This window comes from Mus musculus, chromosome 8 (assembly GCF_000001635.26).
Source record: "Mus musculus strain C57BL/6J chromosome 8, GRCm38.p6 C57BL/6J".
Taxonomy (NCBI): Eukaryota; Metazoa; Chordata; class Mammalia; order Rodentia; family Muridae; genus Mus; species Mus musculus.
In genome coordinates, this window is record NC_000074.6 from 33,532,426 (window position 1) to 33,551,409 (window position 18,984).

Consider the following 18,984-nt stretch of genomic DNA (forward strand, 5'->3'; position numbering starts at 1 on the left):
TAGATTAGAAGAACCCTCTTAGATAGAAGAACCATTTTACTTAGATATAAATGAGGAGCTTAGAAACATGGAGGGTAAAGGTAGATATTTGAACATACTGACTTAAAATTTTTTATTAAGGAAATATAAAATACCACAACAATCATGATAAATATTGCTGAGAATGTCATGTAACATTATTCTTTTAATTACATTTGTTTATTTTGTGTGTATGTATACATGCATGCATGTGTGTTTGTGTACAATTGTACATACCACAGTGCACATGTAATTCTAGAGTGTAATATATGTGGGGACTCCAGAGTACAAAGTGTAGGAAAGAGTGCTCTCCGTCCACCATGTGGGACCTGGGAATTGAATTCAGGTTGTCAGGTTCTTGAGCAAATAGCCACCTGCTGAGCTATCTCTCCAGCCTGTCAGAAGGTTTGAAAGATGCTAAGACTTTCAGGAAGTCCCATCAAATACTTTGCCTAGAACATCATCACATCATCATAAATATGTGAGAAATTCCAGAGATAATATTTTTTAACTATGGGAGAAAAAATCCACAAATTAATGCAGCTGTATTAGCAATGATCAGATTGATTGAAACATGGTTTTACATAGACGAGGCAGTATTAAAATTCACATCCTGTGCACATACACACACACACACCCTTCCCCTCTTGGATTTTCCAGTTTGGTGGAATACAGATTTCTAAAGTATGTCCATAGGATTTCCTCAGTGTCTGTTATGTACCCCCTTTCATTTCAAATTTGTTAATTTGGGTAGTCTTCCTGTGTTTTTTAATTTGGATAAGGGTTTGTCAATCTTAATGATTTTCTTTCTCAAAGAACATATTCTGTTTCATTGCTTCTTTGTGTTATTTTTGTTTGTTTGTTTCTATTGTATTGGTTTTAGCCCTGGGTTTGATTACTTCTTACCCTCTACATCTTGTAGATGTGATTTCTTCTTTTCATTCTAGAGCTTTTAGGTGTGCTGTTAAGTTTCTAGTATGTGACATCTCCTTTTTTTTTTAATGTAGACACTCAGTACTATGAACTTCTAAGAACCTCCTGCATTACGTCCCATAAGTTTGAGTTTGTTGTGTATTCATTTACATTCAAGTCTAGGAAGTCCTTAATTTTCTTTTTAATTTTGTTGACACATTTTCATTCAGTCAGTTTCCATGAGTTTGCAAGCTTTCTGTTGTTAAAATCCATCTTTAGTCTGTGGTGTCTGATAGGATGCAGGAAGTTAATTCAGTTTTCTTGTATCTATTGAGACTTGCTTTGTGTCTGAGGATGTGGTCAGTTTTGGAAAAGGTTCTATATGGTGCTGAGAAGTAGATATATTCTTCTGTGAGTGAAGTGTTATATAAAAGTCTGTTAGGTCCATATATGATATGTCATTTAGCACTAGCATTTCTCTGTGTAGTTTTTGTCTTTATTACTTGTTGGTTGGCAAGAGGAGGTTATTGAAATCTTTCACTATCAGTGTGTGAGGGTTAATATGTGATTTAAGCTGTCATGGTGTTTCTTTTTTAAATATGGGTACCCTTATGTTTGGTGCCTAGATGTCAAGAATTGAAGTGTCCTCTTAGTGGATTTTTCTTTGAATATGTAGTGTCCTTCCCTATCTCTCCTGATTACTTTTGGTCTTAAGTCTATCTTTTCAACTATTATAATGGGTACACCATCTTGCTTCTTAGATCCATTTGCTTGGAGTATCTCTTTCAGTCCTTTTACCCTGATAAGATCTCTATCTTTGAGGTCAAGGTGTGTTTCTTAGATGCAGCAGCCAAATGTATCCTGTTTTCACATCCATCCTGTTAGTCTCTGTCTTTTTTTGGGGAATCGAGACCATTGATGTAAAGAGATACCAAAGAGCTGTGTTTGTTGATTGCTATTATTTTGGGATGTGTGTGTGTGTTGTGTGTGTGTGTGTGTATAAAAGTCAAAAGGACAAGTTTCAGGCATTGATTCTCTTCTTCCATTATGTGGATCCACCATCTTGGGGATAGTTTACCTACTGAATCATCTTGCCATCTCCAAAATGTAGCTTTTAAATATGCTACTTATAGTAATATAAAGCTCATAAGATAGAATGAATACATTAAAAAATAAAGCTTTACTGAAAGATACTGACATGAATAAGGGGAGAATATACTACCTTCACAGACAGGGAGACTGACAGAACAGTATCTTTTCTCCCTAAACTGATCATAGAGTCAGTGAAATTCCACATAAGAGATATATTGTATCATGACAATTTCTGTATAGAGGCTTTACAAGTCATTAAAAGACTAATTTCTGTGTTTAAAAAGTTAGTAGTGGAAGAAAAGTAGGGTGATTCACAGGAAAATAAGAGTAAACCAATCTCACAGATAATGAAAGCCAAGGTTTTGTGTGGTATACTAAGACTTGTATGCTGGGGACCAAGCCCGAGGCATTATTATACACACTTAGCAGTTTCTTTACCATTAGCTTCATCCCTCAGCCTCAAGATGTTTGGGGAGGGTTTTCTTTTTTTCCCTAATCAAGTTTTCAGAGGTGATACTTTGATGAAATATTTTTAAGTAATTAAAAGTATCTTCTGAATTCAGTAAAAATTAAAGCAATTGTGAAGACCAATTTGAGAAGATGAGTTATTACTATGAAGCTAAGAAATCAATGTCTAAAAAGTATATAAAGCTATAAAATCAGAATTAGTAAGTCATATACTTCTGGGGAATGACTATATTATTTCAAAAACATATTGGTCAAATTCTCAAATATAGAGAGCCAGATCCATTGAGTCAGAAGTTACTTATGAGTATAAGACACTGATGTGGAAGTCATTGAGGTTCTTGCAAATTGCCCTTCAAGTGAAGTAACAGTGTCAGAGTAAACTGGGGTTAGAGAAAAGTGAGCTAGGCTAAGGCAAACACAACCCAGGTCAACTTTGTTTCTTATACAGTCAAGTTTGAGCGTAAATAAATACTGTTGATAAGAATACGGAGAATCAAGATGAGTAGAAGAGTCTGGAATGATGGAGACAGTAGGGTGGAGGAAAATATTCCATTTTCATAATAGAAAACAGGAAATGTAGTTTTAATTTAGCTCTAGCCCTTTGGAATTGAAATTGCTTTAATCTGTACTGGGGTAGCCATGTCCTTCTACAAAGAGCTGAATGCTAAATACTTTGGTTGTAGTGGACCATAGGTTCTGTTACACCAAGCTATTTTTAAAAAATTATTGACAGGTTATGTTTTGAATGCTTGTTAAGTGCACCATGTACATATAATGCCAAAGAAGGGCATCAGGTCCCACGGAACCAGAGTTACAAACAGTCGTGAGCTGCTGTGTGAGTGCTGGGAATCTTGCAACAGCAATAAACACTTTTAACCAGAGTCTTCTTTCCAGCTCCAACTCTATTGTTCCAATAGCTGGCAAGTCTTACTAAAGGAAACCCGGGACTGTTGGGGTTGTGCAATTGAAACTGTTCTCCCAGTGATACTCATTGGCGATCAGCTGAAATATTTTGTGGCAGTTGATTAGGAATGATAGTCTATGTTTGTTTTGAGCAATTTCTCAACTATAACTAATAGTCTTAAGAACTTGTATTCCTGATTTGTAAGGATAATCCTATAAAAATAAAATTAACTGTGAGGGAGCCTAGCAGTGGCTTAGCACTAGTTCCCCAAGTTGTCCTCTGACCTCTACACTTTGGAACATACACATCCCACCACACCCAAGCGTGCATGCTCAGGTAAAAAGTAAATTAGTGGAAAAAGTAGACCTTGAGATGTTTACATCTCTAGACCAACTATTCATTAAGAGTTTATTTCTTTTGCCATCAACTTGTCTATGAAAAATATGTAAACATTCATTATACATACAAGATAATGTGCTATAAAGAAAGACTTGCCAAGGTCGTGCTCGCTGGCTAATTGAAGAACTAGAGGTGTGCCAATATTTGACTTCTGTTTGTCCTTACAATATTGTACTTCTCAATAGACTTGAGGTGGTTCATAAAAAGGAATCGGATCTACATTTACAGTTAGTATTGTGTCACGTCCTGTATCCCCATAACATAGATCCTATTACAGAGAGAAGCCTGGCACTTTGCTCAGTGCAAAATTTTTTGTGCAGTAGAACCAGAATTCTAATCCATTATTACATTTGCCTTTCCAACTAACATTCTATATAACTTGCTTGGCATTTGGGTCCCAGCTTTCTTTCAGGAACTGAGTCAGTCTCTGTCAGTCCCTGAAATTGCTAAACCCTGGCACCCAGTATCACTTTTCCCAATTACTTTTTAAAAGTTCTTCTTATATTTTATTTCTTCTGCTCTATAAGCAACTCCAGTACACTGTTAAGAAGTGGTAAAAGCAGGTATCCTTATTTTATTCTTGATGTTAAGGAGAATGGTTTTTACATTTCCAACTTCCTTTAGTAGAATATACATACATATATATATGTATATATATATATATATATATATAGAGAGAGAGAGAGAGAGAGAGAGAGAGAGAGAGTCGGGTTATAGATGTTTCTATTCTTATCTGTTAAGCTTTATAAAATATAAATGAATTTTAAGTTTCACTTGTTCTTTCTGTATCTGTTGAAATCACCACTCTAGTAAAAATTGGTATTTTTCCTATTGTTAAATGACCCTTGCTTTTTTTAGAGATAAATTTATATTATGATTTCCTAATAATACCTTTCAAAATCTATTTTTACTTATTTTAATAAGTTATATTTTCCCAAGAATTTGTTTTATCTAATCCTTAAGTATAATGGCTCAAACTTGTTAGTTATGCATCTTTAAAACCTATAGAATAGACATTTTAATTATGAGCAACTTAGTTTTTTGTTCATATGTTCTTTAGTTGTCTTGCATCTATTGTTCATCACTTGTTACTGATGACTTTAGGATTTATTCCTTTTCCTACTCTACTCTTCACCTAGGAGGGTCCTAGTGCTCCAGAGGACACATTACCACAACCCTTGAGATTCAACTCTTTTATTTTAACCATATAAAAATAAACCTTTTTTACTTTTGATTTTTTTAGCATATAAGAAAAACTTTGATTTTACTTTAAGCATATAAAAGTAAACAATGTGTGTATAAATATATATATACATATATGTATAGTTATAGGGTTACTGAATATATTCTATAATATATGTTGTACATTTTTACATGAGTACAAAAATTAGCAGGATAAATGTAAAGGCTCTGAGTTCATGATACATAAGTATAAAAGACTAGCCGGGCATAGTAGTGCACACCTTTAATCCCAGCACTCGGGAGGCAGAGGCAGGTGGATTTCTGAGTTCGAGGCCAACCTGGTCTACAAAGTGAGTTCCAGGTCAGCCAGGGCTAAACAGAGAAACCCTGTCTCGAAAAACTCAAAAAAAATTTAAAAAATAAGTATAAAAGACTTCTTATGAATGTGACTGGTCTATTTGGACTGATCTAAAAGAAAGTTGTTAATTGAAAAGAAACAACAGTAGCTTAGCTAGTGGAGAATATTGAACACCGCTGTTTCTCAAATAACAACCTTATCAACTTTAAAAGTAGCTTTTTGTGATACTATATTGTCCTACACACCAAGAAACAAAATGAGTTAATTTAAGAAACATTTATTAGTAATTTCTACTAGAGAAACGTTTTGTTTGGAAGCATACAACTGGAATCATTCAGTTTCTCTGAGTGCATAATTTAACTGGAATAACAGGATGGAACACTTGGGTCTTTCTTCAGGTACATTAGCTGCTCCATACCTTGTTTGCTGTTGATAATAAACCATGAATAAGTTAGAGGTTTTTATACGTTTCTCTGAATTATTTCCTTTCTCATTACTAAGCTAACAAGTGGACATGGCTTTTACTACTGCTGCTGGATATTGTAAAGATGATACTCTTTTCTTTCTGTGAGACAGAGTCTCACTAAGTATGTAGTCCTGACTGATCTTGAAATCACTGTGAAGCCGAGGCTGGCCTTGACCTCACAGACATCTGCTTGCCTTTCTTGTACTCTTGTTAGGAGAGTACAAGGCTCACTAGTGTTTGCCACTGTGAACAGATGAAGGGTTCATTGTCTTGCTCATTCCTCCTCTTACCTATGGTTGGAACATCACAAGGTATCTTACAGAGGGCACAGAAAGGGTAGGGACTGGGGGGGTACTCTGTAAACCTCTATACACACTCTTACCTTTTGTGACTTGGCTGCAGAATTTAACAAATCATAATTGGCATTGTGACAGTGTCTGAGCTAAGCAGTTGGCATCGAGCAGCTCATAACCATAGGAAATGGTGGTTTATGGAATGTCTTTGTATGGAAGCCCCATAACGTCCTTTAATAACCAGTTTGAGAGAGAAAGAAACTGTTTTAGGGGCTGGGGAGAGGGCTCAGCAGTTACGAACACTTTCTGCTCCTCCAAGGTCCCAAGCTAGATGTCTAGTTCTAGGGCATCCTATGCCTTCTTCTGACCTCAGTGGGCCCTGCATACATGTAATACACATACATGCATGCATACATACATATATACATACAATATAGTACACAGAAAATAATAAAATAAAAAATTTTAAAAAGAAAGCTTTTTTTTTTTAAATCTGTTTGAGGAGTCTGGTTGGAGGAGGAGGACAGATGAAAGGAGGAGTGTCTTCACTGATACTAGCCTGAGCATTGTCATCTGTCTTGTGGAACAACAAGCAATTGAACAATGCCTTGTTAGCTATCACCTAAGTATAGGGATAGTCATCAATAAGTAATGTATGACTCTCTCAAGTTTCTCCTAAAGCCAGGAATAATGATTTAAAGAAAATATAAGTGTGGTAAGAAAGATGAACTTTTACAGAATAGAATATTTAGCAAGAATTTTGTCATGTTTATAAAAAGTATTGGTAGAAATGTTTAAACTTTTCAGGAATAGAGAGGCTTGGTTGCTCATTTGTAATGTAGTAAATTACAAGGGAGTAATCTGTTGGAAACTTCAAAAAGTTATATACAGAATCTATTTTGAATTTATTCATTTTTCTACTTGGGGTAAGCTGGCAAATTGTACCTGAAACCTGTTGGCAGTATGTATGGCTCAGATTGTATTTTTTGCTCTGTTTTCTTTGAGGACTTTCAGGTTGCTACCATATTATATGGCAGTACATAGGTAAAAAGCGTATTTAATGATCATAACTTAATAATTTGGGTTGATTTTTAGACCTCCAACAACATGGAAATGAACGATAATGATAAGTACAAGAGCCCAGACAGTGAATCTCTGTGGAATATGGACGCAGAAGCCAGTGCTGGGAAGAAATTCACCATTCCAAAGATCAGGAGGACGACTGAAAAAGGTGACATTTCTATAGAAGAGACTTTTTTTAAAAATTCTGTTTCTCTGGTTCGTTTATTTTGACCCAGTATTAAACTAGGTTAAGTTAAATCTTTGGCTTCTCAAATACATGTGTGCCTCACAAAATGGAGTAGACACAGTTTCTAGTCTTCCCAGTTATTACACTAAAACCCTTGGATTTTACATGTAAAACAGATGTAAGAGAAGTTCCAAAAGTAGGAAAAAAAAGAGGAACATGAGGCTAGAGAATAGTTGACTGTGTCTTCTGGACTCAGTGTTTGCTCTAACTAGATAGTGCCTACCACCCAGAAATACCAATTGGCATAGGCTTCTCCTGCAAGAAATTAAAAAAAAATCTTGTTTTCTTTGCCATGGCACTAAAATGGAGCAGCTTAAGAAGTGGGAGCTATCGCTTCTCGGCCTTTTGGCTAAGATCAAGTGTAAGAAGTGGGAGCTATTAGGTATTAGATAAAACACCAGGAATTTGGATGATGGAGTGACCACTACACCTTTGTCAGTAGAGAAGGTGCCCTTGCCACCAAATGTGGTGTCAGAAGAAGCCAAGTAGGAAGCCTAAATTACAACCAGGTTATCATTTTCTTACTTTGTACCAGTAGTGACCAAGCACAGAGCCTGGACCATTCATCTTTGCCATCCTTTGCTCTACAGCATCAGGAGATTCCATACCCCCCACCCCAAAACCCTTGCTCTTGTGGCACTGAGTTGCCCCTTCTCAGGAGGGGAGCAGTGCTGAAAGCTGAAAGCTTAGCCTTTAACCACATCCAGGCAGCAGTTGCATGTGCTTTTCCTGCTTGCAGTAGCAATGGGACACACCTCACACCCCAGAGTCATGGTGTAAGCCCTAAAGAGAACCGGGAGTGCTGCAGGTCTGCCTTGTGGGGCTAACTGTTCACTTTGATTATCAACAGTTTCCCCAAGCTGCATGGTTTCAGTAGATGTGCTAAATTCAAGGCTAGATATCATCTGGAGTCTCAGAATGCCCAACACATAAGACAGTCTTTTTATTTTACCACTGTTCAGGAAAACCTCAACGTGACTAAGTAAAACTGCTCTGTAAACAATCAGTACTGCAGTACCACAGTGACACACATGTTGGGATTATGTGAAAACACTCCAATTATTTTTTTAAATTTTTTTCACATGATCTATTTTGAGCATATTCTTCCCTTCCCCAAGTCCTCTTAGATCCCCTTCACCTCCCTATCCACTAAACTTCATGTTTGTTATTTTTTGTTCTCAAAAGAAAAGAGAAGATAGACCAAAGAAACCAAAAAGACAGAAAGCAGTAAGCCATAACAAAAGAGCTCAAAAAAACACAGTCCATTTCGTGTTGGGCATGAGGCCTGCCCTGTGGCATGGTTGAGATACCCAGGTCCACTCTGTTGAAGACAATTTATTTTCTCTCTCCTAGAAGACAACTTTTTTAAAGAAACCATCATAAACATGCTTCAGTAAGCAATTATAATCTTGAAACAAACTAAAAATTAGAAAATTACTTCACAGTAATGAAATAGAATGAAGAGCCAAATGAGAAGCAGACTTGTTGATACACTTGGGATCCAAAGTCATGAAGTTCTCCACAGGTTCAAAACCTTCCTCTCTACATAGTAATTAAAATAAAAACTCAAGCAAATTTTTATAAAAGTGCAAGAAAAAAATATATAAATCCACTATTGTATTTCCAAATTCAACACTCCTTCATCAGAAACACCTCATATAAAGCCTCCTCTTAGATCAGAATAAATTTAAAAGTTGAAATAGCAAAAAAGTTGAGGGCTCAGGGGTTAAGAGCACTGACTGCTCTTCCAGAGGTCCTGAGTTCAATTCCCACATGGTGGCTCACAACCACCTGTAATAGGATCCGATGCCCTTTTTTGGTGTCTGAAGATAGTGACGGTGTACTGACATGAAATACATAAATCTTTTTTAAAAAGGAAAAAAAGCAAACAAAAAGAAATAGCAAAAAGTTGCCCGGAAAATCCCAAGATATTTGAAAATTAGCTACACTTATTAAGCAACATAGGTCAAAGACCACATAACAAGGGGATCTTTAAGGAAACTTGAACAAAGTCAAAGTGAAAACACAAGATTTGGGGGACACAAGATAAACAGTGCTTATGAAAATGCACAGCGTTCAGTGCATATAGTAGAAGAGAAACATGCAAGATCATCAGCTTAGATTGCACCTTAGGAAACAGGATGGCTATAGATCAGCAGCCAGAAGAATTAACTTGAAAAGGAGAATTAGTAGGCATTTAAAAACAAAACAAAATCAGGTTCTTTGAAAAGATAATGCTAATAGACCTCTACCCAGGATAATTACGATGGACGGAGGGGAGGAGAGAATGCAGATTGTCAGTATTAAAAATTAGAAGAAGCCAGGCAGTGGTGGTACACGCCTATAATCCCAGCACTTGGGAATCAGAGGCAGGTGGATTTCTGAGTTTGAGACCAGCCTGTTCTACAGAGTGAGTTCCAAGACAGCCAGGGCTACACAGAGAAACCCTATCTCAAAAAAAAAAAAAATAGAAGGATCGTCACTATAGATTATCATAAATTACTAACTCTACCCACAGATATATATCCTAAATGAAATGTGCAATGTCTTACATGTACAGTGAGCAAGACTCACACAAAGAAATGGGCAAGGCCAGTGTGATGGCCTTTTACCCACAGGTCAAAAGTACTTGCTGCACAAACTTGACAGCTTTAGTTCAGTCCTCAGACTCCACAGTGAAAGAGAAGCAACTACTCAGTTGTCTTCTGACTTCCACATACAGGCCTATAGTCAGGTAGGAACATCATACACACAGGAAGTCAAAGGAGAAAATAGACCATCTGAATACGTCTCTATTAAGGAAATCAAAATAGCAGTTACTCATCTACACTGACAGCACATGGCCTAAAATAGGTTCACTGGTGAATATTCATATACATTTAGGGAATAAATTATACTAATTCTCAGTAATCCCTTTAAAGAAGACAGACGCAAGCCAGGTGCATGCCTTTAACATCAGCCATGTTAACATGCAAAGGGGAAATTTTTGACGGGTCCCACTCTTAGACAAAGAACTCTAAGCAACTAATGTTAGCTGGGAGGGGGAATTAGGGATGAACCTCCTTCCTGCATGTCAGTTGAAACCTGAAACCATGTACACAAAACAAAAAGGGACTCAGCAAGCTGTATTTCTGTATATTTGTACACTATAAAAATAATGAAAAGATGCTATCATTGGGAACACAGGGCATAGGAGGGGCTGGAAAGAGGAATGGGAAGGGGGAAGGTGATGTAATTCTACTTCAGTTAATAACAGTAAAAAAGGAAGATAGAATTAAAGGTCATGCATCTTCACCCTAATACTAAAACATCAATGATCTGGGCTTTGTTTTTGTGTAAGCCATCATTCAGGTACATGCAAAACCCTCAGAGAATGTTGGTAAGATAAATACAGCAGTGTGTGATGAATGTCAGGGCAAGTGAGATAGCACTATGAACAAAAGCACTTGCCACCAAGTCTGATAACTTGAATTCATTCCCAGAACCCAACCCATATGGTAGAAAGTGAGACCTCCCACAGATGAACAAACGTCATTTTTTAAATTCATTGACTTTTGCCTTATTATCAGTTGGAATGAGTCCCCTAGAGATGTATGAGTAGTTTAACATTAGAAGATGGTTTATACTCTGAGTATATAAAAGAAAAACATAATTATAGCAATAGGTACAAACTAGCATTTGTAAAGCCAGTTTGGTACTTGAGGATGCCCAGTTTCATGATACAGGCTTCGTATTTTTCACCTGAAGTTCTGAGATCTGAAGTGACTTGAGAACCAGCCTGTTGTAACTTCCACAACTTTACATTGCCATCATGATGTCTTAATGGTTTAGGAAAGTCAGAGACGTGAAATACCTGTTCTCAACCACTTAAATTAACGAATAGTCGACATATGTTTGTAAAAAGCCTACAACTAATGAATTTAAAACCCTGCGGTCAGGTCACAAACGTCTATTTTATCCTTTTTCATCTTAATACAGAAAGTCAAAAAGTTGGACAGAAAGAAGTAAAACTATCCTTGTTCATAGATTACATGATTGCTGATGTAAGAAATCCAAAAGAGGCAACACTTGATGCACATAAGCAGTTTTAGGGACAACTGAACATAAGTAACACAACATAAAGCTGCCAGGCGCTTTAATCCCAGCACGCAGGAGACACGAGGCAGGTAGATCTCTGAAGTTGAAGCCAACCTGGTTTACATAGTTTCAGGACAGCCAAGCTGACAGTGTGACCCTGTCTCAAAACAAAAACAACCTCAGATAGCTAACATAAGAGAAAGTCTAGATTGCCATAGATTTAACAGTAATTCAGTTATAGTGCCAAAGGCACAAACTAAGAAAGTCTTGACTTAGCTGGACTTACTAAAATTGAAAATGTGTGCTCTAAAATGCGTTGCCAGTGGAACAGAGCTCAGCTTTGCAGGTCCTGGTGCTGGCCTCATGGTACAATGGATGCAACCTCTGGTCTGGTTCCCAAATGGAAAGCTACCTGATTATTTCATGTCACTTTGCTAATAGATGTGAAATTTTGAGGGGCTTTTGCATAGAGCATAATGATGAACTTCTGTCGGCATGCAGAACAGATTAGAGTGGGATTGTATCTGTTGACAAGTATGACAGTGTTTTACTGTTTTTGAAATAATGAGATGGAACACATTCAGAAGCACCCTGAGCAGCTCACCCCAGAACCAGAAGGACACACACTCCATGGCGTTCAGTTGTGAATAATTGCTTTTCTAATACCATTCTTAGAGATGTTTTTGTTCTTTTCTTTTAGTACAGAGTTGATCTGAAAAGAGCAATCTGCTATATTGCCCCCTTATCATTCATAATTACTTGCAGTTGCCACCAGACATTTGCCAAGGATTCTAATCAAGTCATCAGACAACTGATGGACACATAAAATTGGCCACCATTTCCTTTAGGATCACAAAACCTCCACTACTGATAGCAAAACCTTACAAAGCTCAGGAAGTTCACTGGAGTAGAGGCATTTTTAAAAATGAAAATATTGTTATCTGAATAATAATGACCTTTTAGAAAAGCTTGATATATGGTACTACAGAATGTGCTGTGGATTTCAGCTTTTGGAAGTCAGACCCTTGTTTACAGTCTGCAGAAACTTAAGTACTTCAACTGTTCTATACTACAGTAGTGATTTAGAAAGAGGATGGCATGTGAACATGTCCATCCTGTTAGCTAGTAAGGAAGAATCGAACGATGATCATGAAATTCGAATTTTATACAAAAAAAAATTAGAAGCAAAGCTGCAGACTTTGAGAACCTATTTGTAAAACATAAAGGACTGTTAACTCAAGTATGCAAAGAACCCTTGAATGCAGCAGTGAGAAAATAGACTAAAGACTGAGTCAGACACCAAAGAGCTAGAAAACTGTATAAAATGGTGGATTACATCTTTTCGTCATTGGGGATCTGAAAGTTTAAAAATGCTTACATACAGCTATACAGCTATTAAAATAGCCAAAATTTAGACTACGGTTCATGTCAGATGCTGAGGAAGGAAGGTGCTAAGCAGCAGAACCACATTACCGTGATGGGGACACACAGTGCTGTTGCCGTTTTGAAACAGTTTAGTGGTTGAACCATATTCTCAACAAGCACTTTACCTTTACATGGGAAATACCAAGAAGGGTTAACAGAAGCCACCAGGTTGGTGTAATTGCTCATTAGTCACATTGTGGAGTCACCGGTTTAAGTTAAAAAGTAATCACTTGGGGCTGGTGAGATGGCTCAGTGGGTAAGAGCACCCGACTGCTCTTCTGAAGGTCCGGAGTTCAATTCCCAGCAACCACATGGTGGCTCACAACCATCTGTAACAAGATCTGATGCCCTCTTCTGGAGTGTCTGAAGACAGCTACAGTGTACTTACATATAATAAATAAATCTAAAAAAAAAAAAAAAAAAAGAGCACTGACTGTTCTTCCAGAGGTCCTGAGTTCAAATCCCAGTAACCACATGGTGGCTCACAACCACCTTTAATGGGATCCGATGCCCTCTTCTGGTGTGTCTGAAGACAGCTACAGTGTACTTATATGTAATAATCAATAAATAAATCTTAAAAAAAAAAAAAAAGTAATCACTTACGTTCTAGGACTATCTTATGCCTGTATGTGTTAACCATCAATAACTAACAGGTATGTGGAGAGAGGCGGGAATAGTGTTTTCCCTTACATCAAGTTGAGAGGTCCACTTTACAGCGATACAATGTAATTGCCAACTCTTGCCTTTGTTTGTTAATGAGATTTCCAAGCCATCAGCTATGCTATCTGTTGTCACTGCACAGCTGTGCAATGCCATTTTAAACACACACATAACTGTTGCCCTCTTCTTTCCCCTCAGTTTACTTGTCGTCTTGTTACACCAATACTAGAGAGTATGGTTTCATACATGGCACTCTGAAGCAGTGCAGGCTGGATATGAGCTGTGACCTGCAGTTCACATGGCAGTTTGGGGAAACAAAACTGGTTCGAAATGAATATCTGGAAAAACAGTTTGCTGCTAAGAGGTAAGTTGGTGTGACTGAAGATGCTTGAGGTTGTTTTTAACCGTGGAGTCATGTGAATTAACTTCCTTCTGTCGCTTGAAATTGCTAAGAAAGTAAGTGTAGATTATTTAAGGCAGGGCTAGGGAGATGGGTAAAGTACAGGTGAAGTGCCTGTAGTGCAAGCATGCAGAGCTGAATTAGATTTCCAGCACCGGGGAAGATTCAGGCACAGCAGAGGAGGTGGCAGTAAGGGATACAGGTGGATCCCTGGGGCCCATTGACAACCAGCCTAGCCAAATGGATGAACTTCAGGTTCATTGAGTGGAACTAACTCTAAAACAGCAGTTCTCAACCTGTGGGTCACAACCCCTTTAGGGACAGACAATCCTTTCACAGGGGTCACCCAAGATCATCAGAAAATACAGATATTTATGATTTATAACAGCAGCAAAATTACAGCTATGAAGTAATAGCAAAAGTATTCTTATGGTTGGGGTCACTACAACATGAGGAGTTGTACTAAAGGGTCTCAGCCTTAGAAAGGTTGAGAACCACTGCTCTAAAAAAAAAAAAAAACTAAGGTGGAGAGCAGTCGAGAAAGCTGTCTGATGGTCTGATATCAACCTCAGACATCCACAGATGTGCACACATGAATATATGTGTATACACTCATAGAGACACACAAATACATGAATATATGTGTATACACTCATAGAGACACACAAATATTGACTTAAAAATACAGATTTATTTTCCTCCCATAATCTCTTATAATACTTTTAAGTCATATTTGTTTCATGCAGTAAGATGGTCAGTGGGATTTGTGGTCAGGTGGCCCAGTGTCGATTCTTCGTTTCACATCTGTGTACATAGAGAAAACATCTTGTTGTGGAAGCTGTAATGATTTGGTGTGTCCCACAATAATGCCCCCCAACACCTTCCTGTCCCCAACACCTTCCCACCCCCATCCACAAATCTTCACTGATGAAAGTTCATTGCAATGACATAATGAGTCGTTGGTCTGCTTTGAGGCCTGTGGCATATGTGACACCATCAATATTGGCTCCTCACAGAGCCAATTACTTGGTTCTCATGTTGTTACCCTGCGTCATGGATATCCTGCAACTTCAGGCCAGGAGGACCACCAGCCCTTTTCATGCATCCCAACCATTCACTAATTATGTAGATTTGGGGGAGGGCCTACTCCAAGCCCTGGGTCTGGGCTTGGTTGGTAGCTGAGCTGCTGGTTGTCCTGGATCCTCCCCACTAGGGTGAGCTCTCCAGCACTGCTCCGGCTAGGGCTCCCAGTGCCCTCAGGTGGCAAGTTCAGCTCTCCCGCTGAGTCATTTATAAAGCATCAGTTTTGTGGTTCCTTATGCTTACAAAAGTGAAGTTGCAAAGAAATCATAAAGCAACACTTTTGTCTTGACCCAACTCTTGGTGTTTTGAGGAAGGATTTCACAAGCTCAGCCTGGCCTCCATCTTGCTGTTAATAGGAGGGGACCTTGAACTCCATCCTCTGCCTCCCAAGTGTTTTGTTTTTGTTTTTGTTTTTTAAGCTCGTGGACCATTGCAGTAGCTAGAGAGGAAATACAAAAGTTTGAAGGCAAGCTGTAATCCTCAGCCATTGCTGGGGGAAGAGAGAAGAACATTGCATTTGAGTTAGGAGTCTTAAAGTAGGCACCTTCAGCAACAGGTCAGGAAGCAGCTGCGCGGGGCAGAGCTGGGTGCTCTTGAGAAAAAGTGAGACTTTGAGAGTGTTGACTTTGGCCAGTTTGCCCAGAATGGATGTGAGGCGAAGGCGAAGCTAAGCTTCTGTGAGTTGGAACTCAGGAAAGTGGCAAACCCCACAGGGAGGTCTGGAACTCCTTGAAGAGTAGTTTGAACAAAGACTAACTTTATCACCCACTCTTCTTTCATGCGGTGTTTTGAGACAATTTTTTTTCTTACAGCCAGTTTTGTTTCTTGTTTAGCCGACTCTCGCCCCCCACCCCCAAAATTGGGCAGCTACTTAGTGGTGCACGACATTTTAAAGCATTTCTAATGGCAGACAATTGTGTAATTTTCTTAGGTACTTGTCCAGTTAAACAAAAACCTTTTCCCAAAGAACTTCACAGAACTTAGCACTGTGTGTTGGGGGGCGTGGGGGAGGAGTGTGTGTCCTGTACTATGGTGAGGATTTTTTATCTTTTCTGTATGTCCATAGTGTAAGATTGAGTGTGGCCACATAGTCAGTGCCTAAACTCATTTTTAAAATTCCATGATGCTGGGCAACAATCTAAAGCTTGAAGCCATGGGTGGAAAGGAAAAAATGAAAAGAGTGCTTAGCAGAAGAGAGTGACTGAGTGGGAGATGAAAGGAAATAAGTGACTCATTCCTGCCTTTCCTTTCAACCTCTCCTCTTAGAGAATAGTTTATAATCTGTAGTCTTAAGTAAAACAAGTGGCTCCAACAAGGTGCCAGTCCACATTCTTACCTGCTTCGAGTCTATGCTTTGCAGGTGTTAAATTAGCAAAAATATGAATGCTCTTAAGAACCTATGAGTTTGGACACTCTTTAGGTATTGTACCAAGCACAGCATTTCACACATAGAAGTGTGAATAAAATTAACCTTTTAAGTTTGTTATAATAAACAAGATGTGGAATGAGATGAAATAGCATATTATAATAAAGGTAGAAGTGCTCAAATCAAGAGTTGACCTAGGAGCCTTAGAAGTATTTTGTTTGAAAAAGTTTAGAAACTTGAGGTGGAATTGTGGATAAGAGAAAAGCTAAATTTAATTCTTCTTAAGTTTGCTCAAATATGTAGCAGCTGACCTCTTTTCTCTTTTTAAGTATTTGTAAATATGTTAAATCTTTAGGAAAGGATTATATCATTTTAAACACTGTACACACCTTGATACTGTGATTAAATCTTTTGTAAATGTCTAGTTTTACATTTTCCACCGTAGCTGTGTAGTCTGACTCATCCCAGGGCTAATCTCATCAACTTCATGATTAATTCCAAGAGTAGAATTATAACAGTTTCGGCAAATGCCAGTGAGAAGAATTGGCATAGTAGTATCTGAGGAATAGAAGCCAATATGAACAAGGAAATGCCTTTTTCCTGGTACAAAGCACACCTGGTATAATGAGGCTCCTGTTTGGATGATCCAGTGCTAAGGACATCAGGGCAAGATGGGATAAACCCAGGTCATCATGGTGATCTGTAGTTATCTAATAAATTTCTCCTGATATGAAAGACTGCCTGATAGCTGAGATCGAGCAAAATTACTCTTAAGACAGTAGATTGTCTTTACTTGAATTCAATTGAAACTGAATTTAGTACTGGAAAGGAGATATTCCCAAGTAAGTTATTGCAAAATAGACTGTAGTTGAGGAGTCAAGAATTACAAATACACTCCCCTATGCTCTCAGATGGGAGGTTGGTGATAACCTGACTTGGGACAGAGTCCATGGAGTTCATTAATAGTAGTTAATACACAAAATATCAGTGTATTTAATGTCATGACTGTTTCCTGCTTAAATCAAAGAAAGATCACTTTTAAAAATAATAAAAATTGAGATTCAGTAAAAGAGATGTTTTCTGATTGTTTCATCGTCTCCATGGTGTTTGGCTTATAGGTTAATATAGAGAATCATCTTTTCCAAAGATTGTATGAGTAAAAGAACAGTATTTAACAAAACACGAGTCTGTCACCCATGATAGTCCCTAAATATCTTCTTTTTCATATTTTCATCCTGATAAACTCAGATTTATACAGTAAAGAATTCTGCTAGGCATGGTCGCACACACGTTTGATCCCAGTAGAGGCAGCCAGGGCTGTTGCACAGAGAAACCTGTCTCAAAGGTGGGAGAAGAAAGGATTTTTACATGGAGTTGGAGAAATGGCTCATTTTGTAGTGTACTTTCTACAAAAGTATAAAGACCCAAGCTCCTCCCAGCAAGCTGTATTAAAATTGGAGCATGGCAGTACATCTGTAGTGTATGTGTATGTTCGTGCACGCGCCACACAGATGGAGAGATATTTTTAATGCACAGAGAGAAAAGTAATGCAGTGCCAAATTAAAATCCAGGTAAAGGTCATTATATATTCAAATTTATGTGATAAAACAGTCTCAGAGACTTGTTACCAGGAAACTGAAATTCTTAGTCTCAACCATTGTCTGAAGTTCTCTTGCTATGGTTACGAGCCTTAGGAATTCTGAGGGCAGGAAATTTGACCTAGTTAGGAGGATATAATGAGGCCCATCTGACACTGGCCCTTGCTGTACCATTCTTAACTTTTAATTGGCTCTCTGAATTTTTAACCACAGTTGTATTTTTGTTGTAGGTAATTGAACTCTTAGTAATGTGCTTCTTGAATGGATGTGTAGACTATGGATATGTACCCGTACCTGTTGGAAAGGAAGGCATCCCACACTTCATGGGTGTGGGGTGAGCTCTAGGAAATTGATGGAAGTTTTGGTGGTTCTCTGTGTGGGCTGATTAGAGAATGGGAGTGTGTTGCAGAATCAATGGAAAGAGTTTGTGTTCAGAGTTGCTTATGAGGAAGGGCAGCTGGCTAAACATACTAGTAATTTATAATTCTAGCTCATCCTGCATAATGCACACCTCCTTCTTGTACATAGGCTGCCTCTCCTCGATTTACTGTTTCACAGATATGCAAGTATAGTTAAGACAGGTCAGCGAAGGTATGAGGTATGAGGCTGGCTTGAGAATTCTGGGTTGATGAGGTATGTTGTCACCTGGTAGCTGACGCATAGGGCATATAAGCTTCATTGTTGCTGGTACCGTCTAATGACCATAAGAAGCATCTAACCTGGGAAAGGTGGCATGGGGAAAAGGGACTTCCTAATACTTTCGAAAAGTTAAATTCAGAATTTGTCCATAGTAAGGCACTATGGAGCTGGACAGATGGCTCAATCCTACTGCTCTTAGAGGATCCAGATTTGATTCCTAGCATCACAACTATCCGTAACACCGGTTCCAAAGAACCCAATACTCTTCTCGCTTCCATGAACACCAGTTACATAGGTTGTATACATACATACATTCAGGCAAAACACTCATGCAC

The 18,984-nt window shown here is 38.2% G+C and overlaps 1 protein-coding gene across 6 annotated transcripts in view; it reads left to right on the plus strand.

Moving 5' to 3' along the window:
* The window catches only part of Tex15 (testis expressed gene 15), a 75,815-nt gene that overhangs the window by 15,737 nt on the left and 41,094 nt on the right, over positions 1-18,984 (plus strand). For all 6 annotated transcript variants that reach the window (XR_378774.2, XM_006508976.3, XM_006508977.3 and 3 more), the window contains 2 exons: positions 7,188-7,323; positions 13,762-13,927. Coding sequence is in view for 5 of the 6 variants with exons in the window: in XM_006508976.3 (XP_006509039.1) it covers positions 7,188-7,323; positions 13,762-13,927 (302 nt within the window). In the remaining variant the exon portion in view is untranslated. The remainder of the gene's footprint in view (positions 1-7,187; positions 7,324-13,761; positions 13,928-18,984) is intronic.